General features: G+C 56.7%; 1 protein-coding gene across 7 annotated transcripts in view; it reads right to left on the bottom strand.

Moving 5' to 3' along the window:
* TMPRSS9 (transmembrane serine protease 9) overlaps nucleotides 1-20167 on the bottom strand; it is a 45745-nt gene that overhangs the window by 3690 nt on the left and 21888 nt on the right. For 3 of the 7 annotated variants that reach the window (XM_077860607.1, XM_077860602.1, XM_077860605.1), the window contains 13 exons: nucleotides 18569-18723; nucleotides 15351-15418; nucleotides 15067-15242; nucleotides 14104-14145; nucleotides 12949-13062; nucleotides 11365-11536; nucleotides 10107-10381; nucleotides 8676-8812; nucleotides 7722-8040; nucleotides 5943-6114; nucleotides 4839-5113; nucleotides 4229-4365; nucleotides 71-452 (listed from right to left, as the gene is read on the bottom strand). In XM_077860607.1, coding sequence (XP_077716733.1) covers nucleotides 71-452; nucleotides 4229-4365; nucleotides 4839-5113; nucleotides 5943-6114; nucleotides 7722-8040; nucleotides 8676-8812; nucleotides 10107-10381; nucleotides 11365-11536; nucleotides 12949-13062; nucleotides 14104-14145; nucleotides 15067-15242; nucleotides 15351-15418; nucleotides 18569-18723 — 2424 coding nt within the window. The remainder of the gene's footprint in view (nucleotides 1-70; nucleotides 453-4228; nucleotides 4366-4838; nucleotides 5114-5942; nucleotides 6115-7721; nucleotides 8041-8675; nucleotides 8813-10106; nucleotides 10382-11364; nucleotides 11537-12948; nucleotides 13063-14103; nucleotides 14146-15066; nucleotides 15243-15350; nucleotides 15419-18568; nucleotides 18724-20167) is intronic. The other 4 variants (XM_077860604.1, XM_077860606.1, XM_077860608.1 and 1 more) reach the window with 3 other exon arrangements.

Consider the following 20167-nt stretch of genomic DNA (forward strand, 5'->3'; position numbering starts at 1 on the left):
CTGTGGTTGCTGTGACAACAGCGTGAGCAGAGGGTGCAGGGCCCCTGCCACCCACACGTCCCCCCCCCACCTGCTGGCTGGGAGCCCGTGGTGGTCCCTGGGCGGCTGGGAAGTGCTGTCTGCCCCCCGGCAGGCGTGCTCGCAGTGGTCCTGTTGGCAGGTCGGCTGGTGGCCTGGAGGGTGGCTCTGCTGGCCAGGTCGCCCGGGACTGTGAGGTCGGCCACCGTCCTGGAGGGAAGCCTGGTGGTGGGGGGGGTCCCCGCAGTGGGTGGGGGAGGGCTGGGCAGGGGGCCGGAGGACATGGTGTCCAGGATCCAGCCCTTCAGCCTGGTGATCCGGGTATAGACGCCGGGCCTCCTGGCCTGAGCACAGCCGACCCCCCAGCTCACGATCCCCGCCAGGTAAAACACGCCGGGGGCCTCCTCGCAGGCCAGGGGTCCCCCGGAGTCGCCCTGAAAGTGAAGGAAGGAGAAGGTGGATGTGAGCTGAACCTGCTGTGAGTCACGCCTCCCCCACGCAGTCGCCTTACGTTCGTGGGGACGAGGTCAGTTCTTTCTCAATTAAACAGGGACAGGGCGCAGACGGCCCTGCCAGGCCCCGTGTTCCCGGCAGCGGGGGACCTGGCTTCAGACCCGTGTGTGACCTTGCCTGACCTCCATCAAGTCACTTCTCTGAGCTTCGGTTGTTCTTGTATTTGTTTTGGAAACGTAGAAACGTGAACCGCAGAGGACGCGCAACACCAAAGCCTCGGCCAGGGACGTTCCCGCCTGTTGCTCCGGAGGGATGGCCCAGTGGCGAGGGCTTTGCTGGGACCCTGGGACGTTGCAGCCTCTCCGGGCCCACGTGCTCTCTGAACCCCGAGGTCCCGGCTCGCCTCCCGCGGACCCGGGCCGACCCCGTGGCTGCCTTCACCTCCAGACTCGGGAGGTGCCAGGTGCCTTCCAGAGCAAGGTCCTAAAACCGCCATGAGCTTCCGGGGCGCTCCCGGAGCCACCCGCTGGGGGGGACCCCGGGAGGCCCGGTCGCAGCCCACGAGGGCGAGGACAAACCCCCCCACGTGCTTCTGGCCCATTGGCCTCTGAGCCTTCCCGGCAGAGGCCACGGATGCCGCGGGACACCCGAGCCCCCGGTCCCCCCACCCAGGAACTTCCAACCCACGGGCAGGCGGCAACGTGGACTGACCCACCCCGCCCCTGCTCCCGGCGCCCCACTGCCCCGGGGAGGGGGGACGACTTGGGAGTTTTGGGGGGGTGTCTGCTACGCCTTTATGTTGGTTTGTAGTTTCACAAAGTACACGGGGTTATCTCTGACCACCTCGGGGTGTCACAGCGGCAGCCCCTGGGGCCCTGGCGCCGTGTCCCGACCCCCCCCCCCCGGAAACCGTGGGCATCGTGTCCGTCCGTGTTCAGAGCTTCCTGAGATGTGCCCCTCTCGGCTGGAGTCGCTGGTGTTGCTGGGTCCCCTCCGCTCCCGCCCCCCCGTAGGCTGAGGGTCCGCCTCCCTCGGCCGCAGGTGCGCTCTCGGCCTCCACGCCCGTTGGTTCCACTTTCCGGAGACCTGGGCGGCCCCCTGCACCCCCTGTGCCGTGGCGCGGCAGCCCTGCGAGCTCGCGGGGCGCTCACTGCAGACCTGGGGGAAGCGGCCTTTGCTTCACGTGGTCTCCCAGGCTGCTTTTCTGTCGCCTGCCTCGGCCCCGGTCCTGGTGCGGGCTTTACCACTTTGCAGGACAGACTGCATCTTCCAGAGATGGGGTGACCGCCCTCCCGCCCCACGGACTGCGGTGGCCCCCCGGCGTGGGGGCCAGTTGGCGGGCTCGGAGGCGTCACTGGATGCGACTTGCGAGCCTAGGTCACGGAACAGGACGCGGCTCCTGCCGGGCCTCTTGGGACGCCGGCGCCCGGAAGCCAGCACGCCGGGCCGCGGGGGTCGGAATGGCTGGGAGGTGGGTCCCCAGGTCCCCGGAGCTGCTGCTGGGGCAGCAGAGATAACCCGGCCCCGCTGGGCCCTCAGCAAAGTGCAGACCCAGGAGCCCAATAAACGACTGTTGTTTCAGGTCCCTGAGCCTTGGGCTGGTTGTTTACCCCAAAATAGGAGTTATCAACACTTTCCGTTTTATTTTGGGTTCTTTCCTGTCTGATCCTGGCAGCACCCCCCCACCCCGATTCTTTAGCAGATTTCCTGCCCCGGCGGGGACGTTCCTTCGCTCTTCTGCGTGAATTTCAACACCAGCTTGTGAGTCCCGAGTCCCGGCAGATGCTGCTGGAGTCGCGCCTGGAGCCGCACGGACTTCTAGAACGAACGGGGAGACGCGGTGCTCGTAACCTCGAGGCCTCCCTTCCATAAACACAGTGGACTGTCCCGTCCATCCAGACCTTTTTATTTTCTTCAGACTTCAAGGATTTTCTCCATGAAAACCTTGAACACCTTTTCGAGTTTATTTCTGGGCATCAGACGGGGTTTGTCCTGTCAGCGGGACCCCTTTTTCCACGACACTGACTTTTGCTGGGAAAAGCAGCGTCCTTGACCTCGTACGCTGATCTCAAGCCATGCCGTGGCTCCAAGAGTTTTCCGGATTTCTCCTTTGGTTCTGCGTTTCCAGTTTATTTTCTTTCTGGGAGGCAGCATGTTACTGCAGATCACATTTCTGTCAACTTTACAAATCTCCATTTGTCCTTTCTTTTTTCTTGACTTTCTGCATTAATCTAGACATGTTTGGCAACAGCAGGCAGCCTTGTGTTTGACAGAAGCTTCTGTTTCGCCACCACAGATGATGTTTGCTGTTGGTGTCTGTCATCTACATAGGACTTGCCTTTTTAAAAATTGTAATTACAAGTGGTTGTTAAAAATGACCAAATGCTGGAGGCTCCTGGGGGGCTCAGTTAGGCGTCTGACTTGGTTTCATCTCAGGCCCTGATCTCAGGGTCATGGGATCGACCCCCTTTTCGGGCTCCATGCCCAGTGGGGAGTCAGCCTGAGATTCTCCCCCTGCCCTCCCCGCGCCCCTCTCCAAAATAAATAAATAAATGTTTAAAAATGTATCAACTGTGGGCAGCCCAGGTGGCTCAGCAGTTTAGTGCTGCCTTCGGTCCAGGGCGTGATCCTGGAGACCCGGGATCAAGTCCCACATCGGGCTCCCTGCATGGAGCCTGCTTCTCCCTCTGCCTGTGTCTCTGCCTCTCTGTGTCTCTCATGAATAAATAAATCCTTAAAAAAAATTATCAAATGTCTTTTTCTGTGTTTTGAAGATGATGCCTTTTCCCTCCTTGGCTCCACTAACATGAGGACTGGTGGTACCTGGTTCTCCTGTGTCGGACCAGCCTTTAGGAGGCGAACCCACAGTGGTTGTGACTTATTGTCTTTTTAATACATTCCTAGAGTTATTCCGCCAACGTGTTACTAAGGGTTTGCACTGATGTTTCCAAGTAAGACCGGATTTCCTTAGCTCTCACAGCGGGGCTCTGGAGCCAGGCCTCCCCTAGGACGGGTCCCCCAGCTCAGGCGCTCAGCAGCTGCCCTGCTGGACAGAGCGTCACGGATGTGCAGACTTGGGGTCAGCCTCCCCTCCAGCGTCTTTCTCAAGGAGCGTGTCTACACTTCATGTGCATCCACCACACACCTCATCTTCTGCTTGGAAATAACCTCTCTCTAAACCTACATTTAAAAACGCGTGCGGGGGGGGGGATCCCTGGGTGGCGCAGCGGTTTAGCGCCTGCCTTTGGCCCAGGGCACGATCCTGGAGACCCGGGATCAAATCCCACATCGGGCTCCCGGTGCATGGAGCCTGCTTCTCCCTCCGCCTGTGTCTCTGCCTCTCTCTCTCTCTCTCTCTCTCTTTGTGTGTGTGACTATCATAAATTTAAAAAAAAAGAAACGCGTGCGGGGGATCCCTGGATGGCTCAGCAGTTTGGCGCCTGCCGTCAGCCCAGGGCGTGACCCTGGAGACCCGGGATCGAGTCCCTCCTGCATGGAGCCTGCTTCTCCCTCTGTGTCTCTGCCTCTCTCTCTCTGTCTCTCATGAATAAATAAAATAAATAAAATAAATAAATAAATAAAGACACGTGCGTTCTCTCGGGTTTCCCCGGCTTGCTGTGTGGCACTGGCAAGTCTCTCCCTCTGCCTCTGCGCACACGAGGAGAGCTCCCGGAACCCAGACCCGAGCAAGGGGAACTGCCCGAGGGAGGGTGTGGGCGCCACGCCTGCACACGGCGCCTCCTGTCTGAATGCTCACCTGGCAGGAGTCCACCTGGCCCTCTAGGAAGCCGGCACAGAGCATCCTGTCCGTGAGGGAGAAGTTGTAGAGGGCACTGCAGGCCTTCTGGTCTATGATGCCCACCGACGCTCTCTGTAGAATGTCGGGCTTGGTAGCTGCCAAGGACAGGAGACCCCCCCAACCTCGGTTCAGCTGTGGCAGCAACCCCGAGAGCGAGCTGCCGTCCCCATCCTGCGGATGCAGAGCCCAAGTCCCACAGGGTTGCAGGGACGCCCATCCAGTCACATAGTGGGAAGGAGGCCGGCCCCGAGCCCCGCTCGCGGCCCAGAATCACCACCGTCCCCGAGCAGCCTCCCTAGCACCGTGCAGGCCGCAGGGAGGCCGCTGAGGCCCCGAAGCTAGCATTAGCTCCTGGGGGCTCTGGAGGGCACAGCACAAGCGTCTGCAAGCTTTTTCCACGGGGACCCACAGAGTACGTAAACTTGGCTTCACGGACGACCCGCTGTGCTGCTGTGGCAGGGAAGCCCGGGACCCTCTGCAAGCGAATGGCGGGGCTGCGGCCATTCCGGGGCCCGTGGGCCGAGTTCGTGCCCTGGCGCGGAGGGTCCCGGGCCCGTGCGGAGCTCACCGTTTCCCTCCTGCGTGTTCCCCCAGCCGGAGATCATGCACTTGCGGCCCACGGGGAACTTCTGGATGGCCAGCGGCAGGCACACGGGCTGGACGAACTTGTTGAAGTCCAGGGGCCTGGCCAGCTCCAGGATGGCCGCGTCGAAGTCCAGAATGCCGGGGTTGTACTGGGGGTGCAGCACGGCCCTCCTGAGCGCCATCTTCACTGGGCTTCCGCCGACGCCCGTGAGGGACGCGGTGCCCAGGTGCGCCCGCACCAACTCCACCTTCGTGCTGCTGACAAGGGGCGGCTCAGACCCTGCTGGCACCCCTGCTGGCACCCCTGCCGCCCCAGGCCCGGCTGTGGGGAGGGTGCCTGGGGGACGGAGGGGCCACACGGCGGGTACCCAAGTGCTCCCAGCTGGGGGCAGGGCAAGGCCCTTGGGTTCATCTGCTCCGGAGGGAACAAGATAGAGCCAATCCCACAATGCAACACGAGGGGCCCCTGGTGCTTTGGGGTGTCGACACAGACACTGCTGCTCTGGGAGCCCCCGTCCCCTCCTCCACCCCCTACCCCCTCCCCTGCTCCACCCCATCCCATCCCCTCCTCCATCCATCCTCCCCCATCCCCTCCTCTACCCCGTCCTCCCCCTCCCCTCCTTCACCTTGTCCTCCCTCCCCTCCTCCACCCCATCCTCCCCCCTCCCCTCCGCATCCTCCCCCTCCCCTCCTTCACCCCATCCTGTCCCCTCTTCCATCCCATCCTCCTCATCCCCTCTCCTCCCTATCCTCCCCCCTCCCCTCCTTCACCCTGTTCTCCCCCTCCTCCCTCCCTTCACCCCATCCTCCCCATCCCCTCCTCCGTCCATCCCCCCCGCCCCCATCCCCCCTCCCCTCCCCTAGTCAGCTCCTATCTGTCCTCCAAAGGCCAGTTCAGAGACAGGAGCTGCCTCCCAGGACCAGGATCCCAGAGATGCCCCCCCCAACCCCTCCTGCTCCTTCCTGTTCCTCTCTGCTGTGCGGATGGACATGCAAACACCCTCCAGGAGCCCAAGGGGGGATCTGCTGGGGGCACCTGGTGATGGAGGGGAGGCTGAGCTGCCCTTGGGGCTGTGGTGGGTCTTACTGGTTGAAGCAGTGGGCAGCCGACAGCAGCCAGCGGTCACCCACCACAGTGGCGCCACAGAAGTGCCGGGAACCTTCCTTCAGGCTGGCCTGCCAAGGCACTTCCCCGGAGGCGGCTCCCAGCCCGCCCACGATCCGTGTGGGCTTCTCCATGGCAGGCCTGGCCCCGCACTCTGTGAGGAACAAGAGAGGAGGGTCCTGGCATCCCAGCCGCGCCAAGAGGGAGCACCATGGCTCCAGAGGGGCCTCGCCCACCCGAGTGCAGCCTCCCTATTATACGGATGACGAAACTCCTAAGGTCTCCTGGCAAGGACATGGCACGGTGGGGGCAGGTGAGTTCAAAAGGACAAGAGAAAATCACAGAGTGCCCTGGCCCCACTGGCCTGAGCCCGCCAGACACCGGCCTGCGGCCCTCGAGGTCAGGCTCACGGGCTCATGGCGAGGACGGAGCCGCACACGGGAGGACTGTGGCAATCAGGGCACTACAGGATTTGGGGACAGGCTGGTGTGTGGGTGACACTTAAACGAAGCAGAGTTTCAATGCGCTCAGAGCATGGCAGGTGGGGCTGACCACGAGGGAGGATGGCATCCGATCTGGGCTGACTGCACCCGGGCCCTCAGAGACCACAGAGGACGAGACGTCGCCCGCTGTGCGCGGAAAGCCCTTCTCCGGGGCTTGGCACCAAGGCTGTAACTGAGGCAGCTTCCCGGGGCCGAAGACACTGAGGTGCCCCCGGAGAGAGTGCGTGACGACTGTCACTGAACGTTGCCGTCAGATTCTACAGAAGAGGTCGCGTGAGGAAGAAGGTGGCGGGTGCACCCTGGTGCCCGCGCAGCGTCCTCAGGAGAGGGCGCGTCCTGCCAGCCTCGCCGCTGGCCCCCAGGGTCTGTCCTATGGAACAGCTCAGGGAGGCAACCCCGCGAGCCGTCTGGCTGCAAACCAGCTGAGAACAGAACAGGAGCATCCCGTCCACCGTGGCCGCGCCAGCTCTGCGAGCAAACACCCCATGAAGAGATGTGCGAACGAAGGCGGACAGACGCGCCCTGTTCCCGAGCGAGGAGACCGCATCACGGAGACGCGAGGATTCCGAGTCCCCCTAAGCCCAGCTGTAACTCTGCCTGCGTAAACCCGGGAAGCCAATCACGGAAGGATGTCACTGGGCCCCTGGGAGGGCGCCGTCGGTCACAGACACGGAGGCGGCCGAGGGCTGAGGGTGGGGGGACGTGAACTGCTGTGTAGTGGGCAAACCTGTAGAGCCTCAGGTTTGAGAGATGGAAAGTTCTGGAGACCCGTCACACAAGGTGAATATACTTAACACTAACGAATGGGATGCCCAAGGAAGTTCGGGATGAATCATTTTATGTTTGACGTGGCAGTTAAAAAAAATAGAAATTAAAAAACTAGACAAGCTAATTTGCTCTTCTCACGGGAAAGGAGGCGCACAAGCACGTACAGGAAGATTTGAAAACAACAAAAAAAAGAAATGCATGTTCTCGGGCATTAAAACCTCTGCGTATGTACGTTTCTGTGGGTGAGGTGTGTGCAAGGACCCAAGTGTGACGGCTCCAAGTCGCCAGCCCCCGGTGGAGCCCTGAGGACATTCCACGTCCACCCTCGTGCACTGCCTGACTTGGCCGTGCCGTCTGAAGGGCGGCCAGCGTGCCTTCGCCTGTGCTCAGGGCAGGCGTCACCGGCCCACTGCCCGTCTGCTTCCCAGTACCAATCCACCCAGCCCTGCGGGGGCGGGGGGGGACGCCTGCCTGTGCCCCCAGGAAGTACCTTGGGGCTTAGAGGCGGTCACTGCGTCAGGAGGCGCCATGCTGGGGCCCCGCGTGGGTCTGGCGGGGCTGTGGACCACCGGGCTCTCAGGACGGGCGGGCCAGGCCGTGCTGGGGGTGGTGGAGGTGGGAGCCACGGTGGGAGCCAGAGGCTTGCTCGCGGTGCTGATGGCCTCCAGGATCCAGTCACGCAGTCTGGTCACTCGGGCATAGACCCCGGGACGCCGGGCTTCGGCACAGCCAATCCCCCAGCTCACGATGCCGGCCAGGAAGAACCTGCCCGAGGGCTCCTCGCAGACCAGGGGGCCTCCTGAGTCGCCCTGGGAGACAAAAGCACACCTCCAGGGGGGGCCGGGGCTCCTGGCCGCTGCAGCCCCAATCCCAGAGCTGCGGAGTCACAGAAGGAGTCCCGACAGGGCTCCTGAGACGCGTCTGCCCGCCAGTTCACGGGGCAGAGGGGGGCCAGCAGCCCGCGGCTCAGAGCCCGTTGTCTCTTCTGTGAAAATACAAGAGGGTGTCTGAGATCTTCAGTTCCACGGCTGGCAGTTCAAAGCCCACCCCAGATAAACAGCCCCTCCTCTCCCCATCCCACGAGACCCTTGGGGATGTCACGCTCGCCGCGGCGGACAGGCTGCCGCAGCATCTCCCGCAGCGGCTGCCCGGTCTTGCTGCCCTTCCCCTTCTCCTCACACCGGCTCACACCCTCAGACACAGGCTCTCCCCAGCTTTCCCCAACACCTTCTCCAGGCCCCGTTCTGATCTGGCGCCCTGAGCACACGCAGCGCCCTCTCCCACCTTCTCCCCACCCAGCAGCTCGGACAACCGTAGCCGCGCTCCAAGTCCAGCAGGGGAAGTCTTGGTGCTGGACCAGAAAGCGTGAGGACGCCCTGTCTCGGGGAGGGGAGCCATGAGCCCCATCGGCAGGTGGGCAGGGCCCGTGGGCTGCGGGGCTCACCTGGCAGGAGTCCACCTTCCCGTCCAGGTAGCCGGCACACATCATCCTGTCGGTGAGCGAGTGGCCATACAGGCCGGCGCACAGGCCCTGGTCCAGCAGCTCCACGGTGGCTTTCTGCAGCGCTTCTGGCTTCACCACTGCCCGGGACAGGGAGGGACCAGCAGGATGAGCCTGGAGGCTGTAGACGTCCGCTCTGACCCTGTGTCCCCACCGCCCCCAGGGGACTTGCTGCAGCTCAGAAAGTGGCCCAGGAAACGCTCTACCAATGCCCACCATTAACCTGCTGGCCCAGGCAGCAGAGAGGCATCCAAGTTAACAGCCAGGACCGGCTCCTTCCTCATTTCCCCTCCTGAGCCTCCCCGCATCTGCCTTGGCTGTTCCGTCCTACTGAGCTGAAATCTTTTCTTAGCCCAACAGCCAGTGCCATCTTTGCTCAACATTAAATCAGATTATGTTGTCTGTCTCCTCGAATCTTCTGGGGTGACCCCCCTCTTCCCTCAGCTCAAACTAAAAGTCCAAGTCTGGACTGCTGACGCCAGGGCTTTGGGCATGCTGTTCCAGCTGCCTAGAATGTTGACCCTACAGAACCTGCCTGCATTCCTCCCTCATCTCCTTTGTCAAGAAGCCCCTCCTGACCACCCATTTAAAGCTGCAGCCCCCACCCTCCATCCCTACCTCACTCTCCTCCACTGTGCTCATCACCACCTTCCCTCCAGAGCTGTGCTGTCCGGTACGGCAGCCGTCAGGCCCCATGTGGCTACTTAATTGCAGACATAAGTGTGTTAAAATGAAATAAAATGTACAGCTCAGATTCTCAGCCGCACAGGCCACGCTGCAGGGGGCTGGTGGCTCCTACCGCAGGTGACACAAATGGAAAGCATGACCGCTCCAAGGAAAGCGCTCTTGGATGGCGCTGGTCTGGGCTGAGCCCCTCGTGGGGAGGCTGCCCTGCTTCCTGCCCAGTCCTTGGACCGGTGCTCAGTGAACTGAGGAGGCTCGGATGTGTCGGGATTGTCTTCCCTCCTAATCAGGTCCATGGGGCCAATCCTTTCCTTTTCAGAAGGTGTAAAAATCACCCAGCATTTTTTTCCTTCATGTCAGGCAGAAACACCTGAGAAAACCCCAGAACACAGGCGGTGGGCCCTGCGAGGGAGGTCAGCCGCGTTGGATCTCCAGACCCTTTAGAGAGCAAAGCTGTCCCCAAACCTGGGGGCCCCTTCAGAAATCACCGTCAGAAAGCACAAAAATGCAAACCACGTGGCAGCGAACACACCAGGAAGAGACACCGGGTCCCGGTCTGAGCTGGTACAGTAACCGGGCGCACTGCCCGGTTCGGCCCCGGCTGCAAGCGCGGCCCCGCGTGTCCGGGGCTGCACACACCTCGAGGCGGCGGCGCTCGCAAACACTGAACCCGGGACGGCGGGGACTTACGGAAGTCCTCCCTGAGGTAGCCCCAGCCCGAGATCAGGCACTTCCTCCGCGCCGGGAAGACGTGCGTGGCGGCGGGGAGGCACACGGGCTGGACGTGCCTGCCGAAGGGGAGGGGGCCGTCCAGCTGCAGCACCGCCACGTCGAAGTCAGCCGTGTCCGGGTTGTACGACGGGTGCGGGATGATGCGGGCCACGCGTGCCCGCACCGTGCTGGCTTCCGTGCCGCTGAGGTAGGTCGTGCCCGCATAGGCCACCCACTCTCTCGGGTCCTGGAACCTGCAGGACAGACAGACCACAGCTCAGAGGCCCACCCGTGGGACGGGCAGCAGCAAGAGGCAAGGGAGGCACCCGTCTGGGGGGGCAAAGGTCAAGGGGGCGCCCCGAAACCCAGTCATCGCAACTGGTATCTCCATGCAACATTGTCAAGAACAAACATACGCGCAGAAGAAATCCATCCTGCACCAACGACCAACACTTTAAGCTACAGACCTGGGTACGAAATGGTAAGGGGGCGCCCCAAACCCCAGCCCTCGTGATACATGGGATCTTCACGCCTTGCGGCGAACACCTGAACGAACGCAGAAGGCCCACGATGAACAGAGCACTGACCTCTGCCCCAAGCGGGGATCCGGCCTGCCCAGGCCCCACTCGCCCGGCCTGGCTGACCTGGTCTCCATTTCAGAACTGGCTATTCTGTTCATTGTGGATCTTTTTATTTCTTTGCACTCATTTTGATTTTTTTTTCAACATGACATGAAAGTATTACTTGTCACGACGACTGTTTTTTGGAGGCCGCCCCTACACGTCCCCCTCCCAGGTGAGTACCTCCGCTCTCTTCACCCTAACACTGGCCCTACAGCTGATGTGTCTCACGGGCCCCGCACCCAGTCCACGGAACAGCACGCTTCCCAGCAGGAACACGGGACAAGGCTCGGTTCTGTTCCACAAAGCCCGCCCTCTCTCAGATTCAACAATGAAAAGACGGGCGCCTAGGTGGCTCAGTCAGTTACGTGTCCGACTCTTGGCTCGTCATGAACTCCCAGTTGTGGGACTGAGCCCCACGTTGGGCTCTGCGTTCAGGGCAGAGTCTGCTTCAGATTCTCTCTCCCTCTCCTTCTCCCTCTCTCTCTCAAATAAAATCTTAAAAAAATATACTTAAAAAAGGAAAAGAGAAAAGAGCTCCAAGGGGCTCTGAGGATGCTGGAAGGTGGCCCTCCAACAGTGGGAAGGCAGGCAGGACCAAGGGGCACGGGGCTCACTCGTTGAAGCAGTGGGCCGCAGACACCAGCCACCTGGCCCTGACGACAGCAGCCCCACAGAAGTGTTCGTTGTTTTCTCGAAGGCTGACTTGCCATGGGAACTCCCCAGGAGATGCTTCCATGCCCCCCACGATCCGGCCTGCCGTCTTCCAACCAGGCTGTAGACCGCAGTCTGCAAGACAGAGGTCACCAACCAGGAGCCCCAGAAGGCAGGGCCCTAAATCCAATGACTGGTGCTCTCATATAAAGGGGAAGTCTGGGCACAGACCTGCACACAGGGAGAATGCCTTGTGAACATGCCAGCAGACATCTGGGTGACACTTGTACAAGCCAAGAAATACTAGGCATCCAACAAACCCCAGAAGCTGGGAGAGAAGCAGGAAACAGGTTCTCCACCAGCTCTGAAGGAATCAGACCTTCGGACACCTTGATCTTGGGCTTCCAGCCCCTGCATCGTGACCGAGGACGTGTCTGCTGTTTAGGCCACTCCCTTTACGGCAGCCCCGGGTCTCTCCTACATGAAGTGAGCTGTGCCGAGGCTACACAGCCACGTGACTAACCCCCAGGACAAACACCGGACAGTGAGGCTCGGCGAGCTGCCCTGGTTGGGAACACTTGGGAGTGTGCAGTCCATGCTGCTGCTGGGACAGTGAGTTCAGGGCTGTCCACGTGACTCCACTGTGAGAGGGCAGCGGGACACTTGCTCACTCCTGGTCTCGCCCACTCTGCCCTCTGTGCCTTTTCCTTTGAAGAAGCCATAACCATACATAGAACACCTGACTTCTACGAGTCCTTCAAGGGAATCCCTGACCCTGAGGGGGCCTTGCGGACCCCAACCACAGCCCCCAATCTCAACCAGCCTCCACACATCACTCCTCACATCCAAGTGCCACATGCGACAAATGTCTCCTTCACCATGTATGTTGCAAGTTTCAAAATTCTTATACATACGTCTTTTCCTGGAATGCTGGGTCTTGGCTTAGTTCAATTTATAGCCTTCAATGAAGCTTTATAATTTTACATTACACGCTCCACACACTCATCTTTTGTTGCTATTGATCACGAGTGGGGTTCTTTGCCTTCTATGTTCTAATCTGTTGTTGGTTGTATAAAGCAAAGCAATAGTTTTTATGTGTTGTTCGTCTTATTCTCCCCTCAGCATTGAACTGTCTTATTTTCTAATAGCTGGCTAGTCAATTTATTCATTTATATAAACAATCAGATCCAGTACAAACTGTGATGGTTTTCTTTCTTCCTTTCCACACTTAAACTATTGCTCTTACCTTATTGCATGGGCTAGCACTGCTAGAGAATGTTGGCTACTCTTACAGCATTTTAATTGTAAGACTCCCTTGCTCAAATCTCACTGCATATAGGACAGAGCTCCAGTTCCTGGCATTTGAGGCTTCTCATAGTTTGGCGAGGATCTGTCTTTTCAGCCATATCACGAGTGCCCTCTCCTTTTCTCAGCCCAGCTCCAGTAATGTGCACATGTGTAATGTGCACAGTGGGCGAGAGAACAGAACCAGAAGCTGACCCTGGAAAGGGGATATGGCCCAGAGACCATCCAGATAGGAGACTGACCACAGTGGGCCTCATCAGATCCATCAGAGCAGTCCACTCTGTCATCACACTCCGGGTTCACTTTGGTCACACACTGGCTGTTCCGGCAGGAAAAGGTGTTCCCTGGACAGTGACCTGAGGGCAGAAATGAACCAAGTTCTTGATCCCCGCTCCATCTCTCCTGGCTGCACCAAGAGTCTCTAGAGCATGGAAAACCTCTCTTTTTTTTTTACTTTTTTAGCCCTGAACATTTCTGAAATAATTTCCTCAGAATTAGTACAGAGATGGAACACAAGAATGTCGATCTGCACAAAGGCCAGAGCTATGCAATAGAAATAGAGTTGCACCATGTGAATTTCCACATTTTCTAGTACTCATAGTTTTTTTTTAAATATTTTATTTATTTATTTATGAGAGACACACACACACACACACAGAGGCAGAGACACAGGCAGAGGGAGAAGCAGGCTCCCTGCAGGGAGCCCGATGCAGGACTCAATCCCAGGACTCCAGGACCATGCCCTGGGACAAAGGCAGGCGCTAAACCACTGAGCAACCCAGGGATCCCAATACCCATAGTTTTTATTTTTTATTTTTTTATTATTTTTTTCCCATAGTTTTTAAAAGATATGGGTGAAACTGAACTTTTCAAGTTGTGGTAAAACATATACGATATAAAATTTACCATGTTAACCATTTAAATATACACTTCACTTCTGGGGCCAGACTGCTCTCTGTGGGGTCCTAGTCCTACCCACTTGAGGCCAGGAGTCCCAACTCCTTATAATCACAGATGTCCCCAGACACTGCCCAGCGTCCCCTGGGGCCTGGATCACTCCTAGTTGAGGACTCTGTGGTACTCACTCTTATTTTCTAAACTCTCTTTTAACAGCAGATTCCCACCACTTTCCAAGAAAGATCAGTAATGTTTTCTCTCATTCATGTTTGGCCACGTGTAATTCAAAGTGTCTCATCTTTAAATCCTTTGTCCACACAGGACTTTGAATCTATTCCCTCCCAGCCCTCTGGAGGAGGCTGGTGTGCAAAAGTAGCATTTACTGCATTTGAGGGATTTCTTTGTGTACTGGAATGAAGTCTTGGGAACCTCTCCACAGGACTACAATCAGAGAAACTCTGCGGAGGGCAGGGAGCTCCAGGGGAGAGGGTAAGACATACCTGATTTTAAGTCTCTTTCCGTCAATGGGCCTTTCTGGCTTCCTGCAGTGAAACAGACAAGAGATATAAGCTTATTCAGCGAGTTCTGTAGTTGTTTGAAAACACTGGATTGCAAAGCCGAGAGCTGCACTAGTTCTTTGAAAGCATTGGATCGCAAAGCTAAGAGCTGCTCCGTCTACCACGGGAGCCACTTAAGTTCTAACTTAAATCAATTTAAGATGAAATCAAATGAAACCACCTCTTGTTCAGCCTCACTGGCTGCATGACATGTGCTCAAGAGCCACATGGGGCCAGTGGTCACCTCAGTGGATTATGCAGGCATGAAACTGAGGAGAACTCAATGAGATCGCATTGACAGAGAGGTTACTAACCCCCACCCAGCATGTCAGAGTTGGGGGAGGGGAAGGACCATAAATGTCTTGCGGAGCAAATGCCAAGGCGATCGATCTTTGACCTGATGACACAACTGAACTCCTGTCTGGCTCTCAGATCACAATGCACTGCATCATCAGACTTTATGTGCAGTTTCTGGTACGTGATATAGAACCTGCATCATCAGATTTTGCGGTTTAGCTTTTACTCTTATTCCTGTACCAGGACTGGCAAACAATGGCTGTGGGCCAAATACAACCCAGCATCTGATTTTGTGAATAAAGTTTTATCAATACATAAACGTCCCCATTTGTTTATGTGCTGTCTTTAACCTTCCCGTTACAGTAGCGTAGTGGAGTGGTCTCAACAGAGATCCATCCAGTGGGCTGCAAAGACAAAAGCATTTACACTCTGGCCACCTGCAGTTTGCTGTCACCCGCTCTGTACCACTGAGGGTAAAGCACTGTGTATGGGTTTACTTTTCATGGGAGGGAGCAACTATTGAAAACCTAAACTTTAATGCAACCTTCCACGGCCTCCTCTCCTACAGCTACCTCCTCCTAATTCTTTCAGTGTCTGCTGCCTACTTGCCTCTGAGCTCAGCAGACACAATGGTGCCGTGGGCAGCCAGGGGGATACCATGCCCCTGCAGCCTTGCTCGGAGTCCCTGCTGCAACAGCTCCTCCTCCAGGCCCAGACTCAGTGACTGCAGGGCTTGCAGCAGGAAGTGTAGCCGGAAATGAACGAAGACACTGGAATTCCCATCCCTGCAGGCAGGAGAGAAGTCTTTGGAGAAGAAGGGCTCCTGCTGGAATCTTGTGGGATCTCTTGGGTGTCTACTAGGATTCCTTCACCTGAAGGAGACTCCGACTCACCTGTAACCCAGCACAGTGCAGCCCACACAGCTGGCCTCCAACTCTGTCTCCTGAAAGCTGCTTACAAACTGCAACATAGACAAGACCAGCACACAGATTAGGCACCTGCCCTGCTGGGACCTGCTGTGTACATCCAGAGCTGGGGGGCAAAGAAAAGCACCCCTCTCACTCTCAGTACACCCAGCAGTCACAGAGCCATGTAAATGACAAGGGCACTTTGAGGTTATTTGGATGAAAAACTGCCATATCAGCAGATGGATGAATAAAATGTCCATCCACATGATGGTGAGGTGCCTACACGCGCTGCCCCAGGGACAGACCCTAAGCCCACGACGCTCAGGGTGGGAACCAGACACAGGAGGCCACACTGTGATTCCATTTGTGTGACACGTCCAGGACGGGCTTGTCCACTGATGGGGACAGGGCTCGTGGGTGCTAGGGACTGATGGCTGATGGGGATGGATTTGCTTTAGGGGTGATGGAATGTTCTGAAACTACAGAGATAATGGTTGCAAGAATTGTTGAATATGCTAAATGCCACTGAATTATTATTATTTTTTAAGATTTTATTTGACAGAGCAAGAGCACAAGCAGGGGAAGCGGCAGAGGTAGAGGGAGAAGTAGACTTCTCAGTGAGCAGGGATCCCAACGTGGGCCTGGATCTCAGGACCCGGAGATCATGACCCGAGTCAAAGGTAGACTCTTAACCAACTGAGCCACCCAGGTGCCCCAAGCATGTGATTCTTGATTTCAGGGTCATGAGTTTGTGCCCCACATTGGGTGCAAAGATCACTTAAATAAAACTTTAAAAAATAATTAATTTTATTTTACATGGATTTTACATTAAGAAAATCCTGCTTTGTGTAAATCGATGCTATTAGGAACTCGCTTATCCTTCGTGTGCTGTTGAGTGACCGTCCACTGTCCACTTCTCCTGGGGCTGTTTCAGGTTTAGCACTGAAAGGCTCCTCCTGTCCTGGGAACTGGGATGAGTATTGTTCTGGATGCTGTCCCCAGCAGCACCAAGGCTGGGGGTTCCCGAGAGCTGCCTGGCACCTCACGTGACCTGTACCTAGGGTGACAAGATGTCCCAATTTACCTGCTCTCCCAGGGCAGTTATGAAATGGCATCCCTGTTCATGGTCAGTGTTCTAGCTTGGCTGTTAAACCTCATGGTCACGACTCCCGCTCCCTGAAGCACAGGATACAGAGTTCTCCCTCCCAGGACTCCCTCTGTTTCTCTTACTTCCACTTTCTGAGTCCATGTCCCTATTGCCCACATTCAGGCTTGCACTGGCCCACAGAACAGTCCACAAATTTTGGCCAGTGTTCTACACCTGCCCTGCCCCACGTGCCAGCCACTGGTCACACATGGCTGGGATCAGAGGAACTGGTCTTCACATTTCACATAATTCATACTTAAATTTTAAAAGATACTCCAGTTACCAGAAGACTCTTAAGTATAGTTGGAGCAACTCAGGTATGTAAATGTTATGGAATCTACGTATTGATTGTGTTCCTGACGAAAATTTAGCATCCGTAGATGCGAGGGCAAAACGCACTGGGTTTTGAAGACTCAATACGAAAAAATAAAAAAAAGGAATGAATTGTCTCATTAATACCTACTTTATGTCGAGGGCATGAAATATTTTCAATGTTCTTGGTTAAATTCAATATGTTATTAAAATTAAACTTACCTGCTTTCTTTTCCTTAATGTAGCTGCTAAAAACATTTTAAATTATGCACAGGGCTTGTGTTGTTATTTCTTTCGGTCAGTGCTTTAGGGTATGGGACCGAGGTCAGCAAGCTAACACCCACAGGCTGAATTCAAGTCCTGGCCTGTTTTTATACAGTTCACAAACTACGAATGGTTTTTATGTCTTTAAGTGGCTGGAGAAAGTCAAAAGAAAAATAGTATTTCAGGGATCCCTGGGTGGCGCAGTGGTTTAGCGCCTGCCTTTGGCCCAGGGCACGATCCTGGAGACCCGGGACAGAATCCCACGCCGGGGTCCTGGTGCATGGAGCCTGCTTCTCCCTCTGCCTGTGTCTCTGCCTCTCTCTCTCTATCATAAATAAAAATTTTTAAAAAATAGTATTTCATGTTACACACACGTTATTTGAAATGTGTATTTCAGCATCCACAAATAAAGTTTTATTGGCACAGAGCCACAAGCACTCACTTACAGTCCTCTGTGGCACCTGCTGAGCCGCTGAGCCGGAGAAGCCTGTCTGGCCTTAGAGGAAAAGCGTGCTGACCCCTGGTCTGGGTGGTGGGGACTCCTAAGCGCTGCCCTGCTTTTCTCACGTCTTATCTTACAGCCTCCAGGCCACAGGCAGAGTGCTCTTTTCAAAATATGAATTCTCACCTAGTGATCCCTCCTCCTTCTCTTGGAACGAAATTTAAAATATTTTCTCAACTTGAGATAAAACTCACCCACCTTTAAACACAGCTTTTAAAAACATACAACCGGATGGGTTTTAGTGCTGTCACAGGGTTGTGCAGGCGTCACCACAACCAATTTTTGAACATTCCGTCAGCCCAAAAGCAACCCTGTCTCCCCATGAGCAGTCACACACAGCCCACCCCCCTCCGGCAGCCCCTGACAACCACGAGCCCTCTCCTCGTCCATGCAGGAGCCCGTCCTGCACGTGTCACACACATGGACTCCCCCCCCCCCCCGTGGGGCCTCCTGTGTCTGGTTCCCTCCCCGAGTGTCCTGGGCTCAGGGTCCGTCCCCAGGGCAGCAGGTAGGGGGGCCGCACTCCTCTTCGTGGCCGAGGGACGTGCCCGAGTGTGGATGGACTTCCTGTGTTTGTTCATTCACCCATCAACGGGCATTTGAGTGTTTCCACCTTTTGGCTCTCATGAACCCTGCGGCTGTGGACACAGGTGTGTGGGCTGCACGGACATGAACTTTCTTTTCTCTTGGGTGGAATCGCTGGATCATATGGAAGTCACGCCTGACCTGCCCAGCTGCCTGCCGGCTTCCACAGCAGCTGCCCTCCGTCAGGTCCCCCGCAGCGGTGTGAGGGTTCTGATCCCACCACAACTTATAACCTGTCAAAGTGCCCCAAGCCCAGCAGGGGCAGACGCCACTGCTGCCACTCCCCCGTGTTCAGGGCCCACCAGCGCAGGCCCCAGCGGCCTCGTGCTCCGTGCCCCGTGTGCCCTCTTCTCTGCCTCAGCGCCTGCCCGGGCCTCCCCCGGCTCTGCTCGCCTGGTCACAGCCCGTGGCCGCCCTCACCAGCCTTTCCAGAGCAGGCGTCAGCACGCGGTAGTACTCGGAGGTCTCTCGCTGCAGGCTGCGGGCATACCGGACCCCCTGCAGCTCAGCCGTGTGCTCCACGTCGACCCCCTGTGTAGAGAGGGAAGCTGCGGACAAGACCAGGGCCCCGTGAGAGAGCCCAACTTCGGGGTCAGGGTGCACTTAAGTCAGCCTCAATGTCCCCAGCCACCCCGGAGCCATCACCCCAACAAACAGGTGGTGGGCTGACTTCCGGCGGGGAGCCTGAATGGTCATCAACAGGGCCCCCTTTCACTTCTCACACATGTTCTTGGCTCGATGACCGACCCTATGGTCACCCTCTGAAGGCACCCAGATGTCCCCAGGCTTTCTGACAGGACCAGCTCCTGCTCACCAGGTGTGCCTGGCTCAGGGCCTGAAGCTGGCTTCAGCCATGAATGGCTAAATGGCCTCAGGAGGAGACCCTTCCTCCAATTTGGAGCAATTCACACAAAATGCCACAGGGGCCTGATCCCAACCAGGAGGCATCAGGACTCTGGGACCACAGTCCCATGATGCCACCCTTGAAAGAACACAGATTTCCAACCGTTGGAGGTACTGTGTCAAAAGAACACAACAGCAAAGACTCAGAGCTGTAAACAGAACAAACTGACGGCTGCCAGAGGGGCGGGTGCGGAGGCAGCGGGGCACAGCCCGCGGTGTGCGTGGTGCGGGCCGGCAGCCACACGCGCGACAAGCCCAGCACAACCCAGAGACTTGTCCACCCACGGTGCTGTACCCCTGCCGCAGACGTAGCGCTGCGGGCCTGCTCTGCCTCAGTTAAAAAAAAATAGATGATAGGGGTGCCTGGGTGGCTCAGTCGGGGAGGCATCTGCCTTTGGCTCGGGCCATGACCTCAGAGTCCCAGGATTGAGTCCCACATCCCGACTCCCTGCTCAGTTGGAAGTCTGCTTCTCCCTTTTCCTCTCCTCTACTGAAAGCAATACAGTTGAATATGCTAAGTCAATTCTAAACATAGCTTGTATTCAAAAATGAGCACCCTGGGGCGTCTCGGTGGTTTAGTTGGTAAAGCATCTACCTTCGGCTCAGGTCATGATCTCAGGTCCCGAGATCAAGCCTCACATTAGACTCCCTGCTCATGGGGGAGCCTGTTTCTTCCTCTCCCTCTGCTTGCTACTCCCCCTGCTTCTGCGCTCGCTCTCCCTCAAACAAATAAAATCTTTTAAAAAGTTAAAGTTGGGGCACCTGAGTGGCTCAGTGGTTGAGTGTCTGCCTTCAGCTCAGGGCGTGATCCTGGGGTCCTGGGATCGAGTCCCACATCTGGCTCCCTGCATGGAGCCTGCTTCTCCCTCTGCCTGTGTCTCTGCCTCTCTCTCTCTGTGTATCTCTCATGAATAAATAAATAAAATATTTTTTTAAAAAGTTAAAGTTAACAAAAAAATAAAAATGACCACTCTGTTGTGTGAATCAAGGTATTTATGTTTATGCTCTGTACTCTAAACCTTCTCTTTCTTTTTCTTTTCCAAAGCAATCACTACCCCCAACATGGGGCTTGAATTCACGATCCTGGGA

The sequence above is a fragment of the Canis aureus genome, chromosome 19, assembly GCF_053574225.1.
Source record: "Canis aureus isolate CA01 chromosome 19, VMU_Caureus_v.1.0, whole genome shotgun sequence".
NCBI classification, from domain to species: Eukaryota; Metazoa; Chordata; class Mammalia; order Carnivora; family Canidae; genus Canis; species Canis aureus.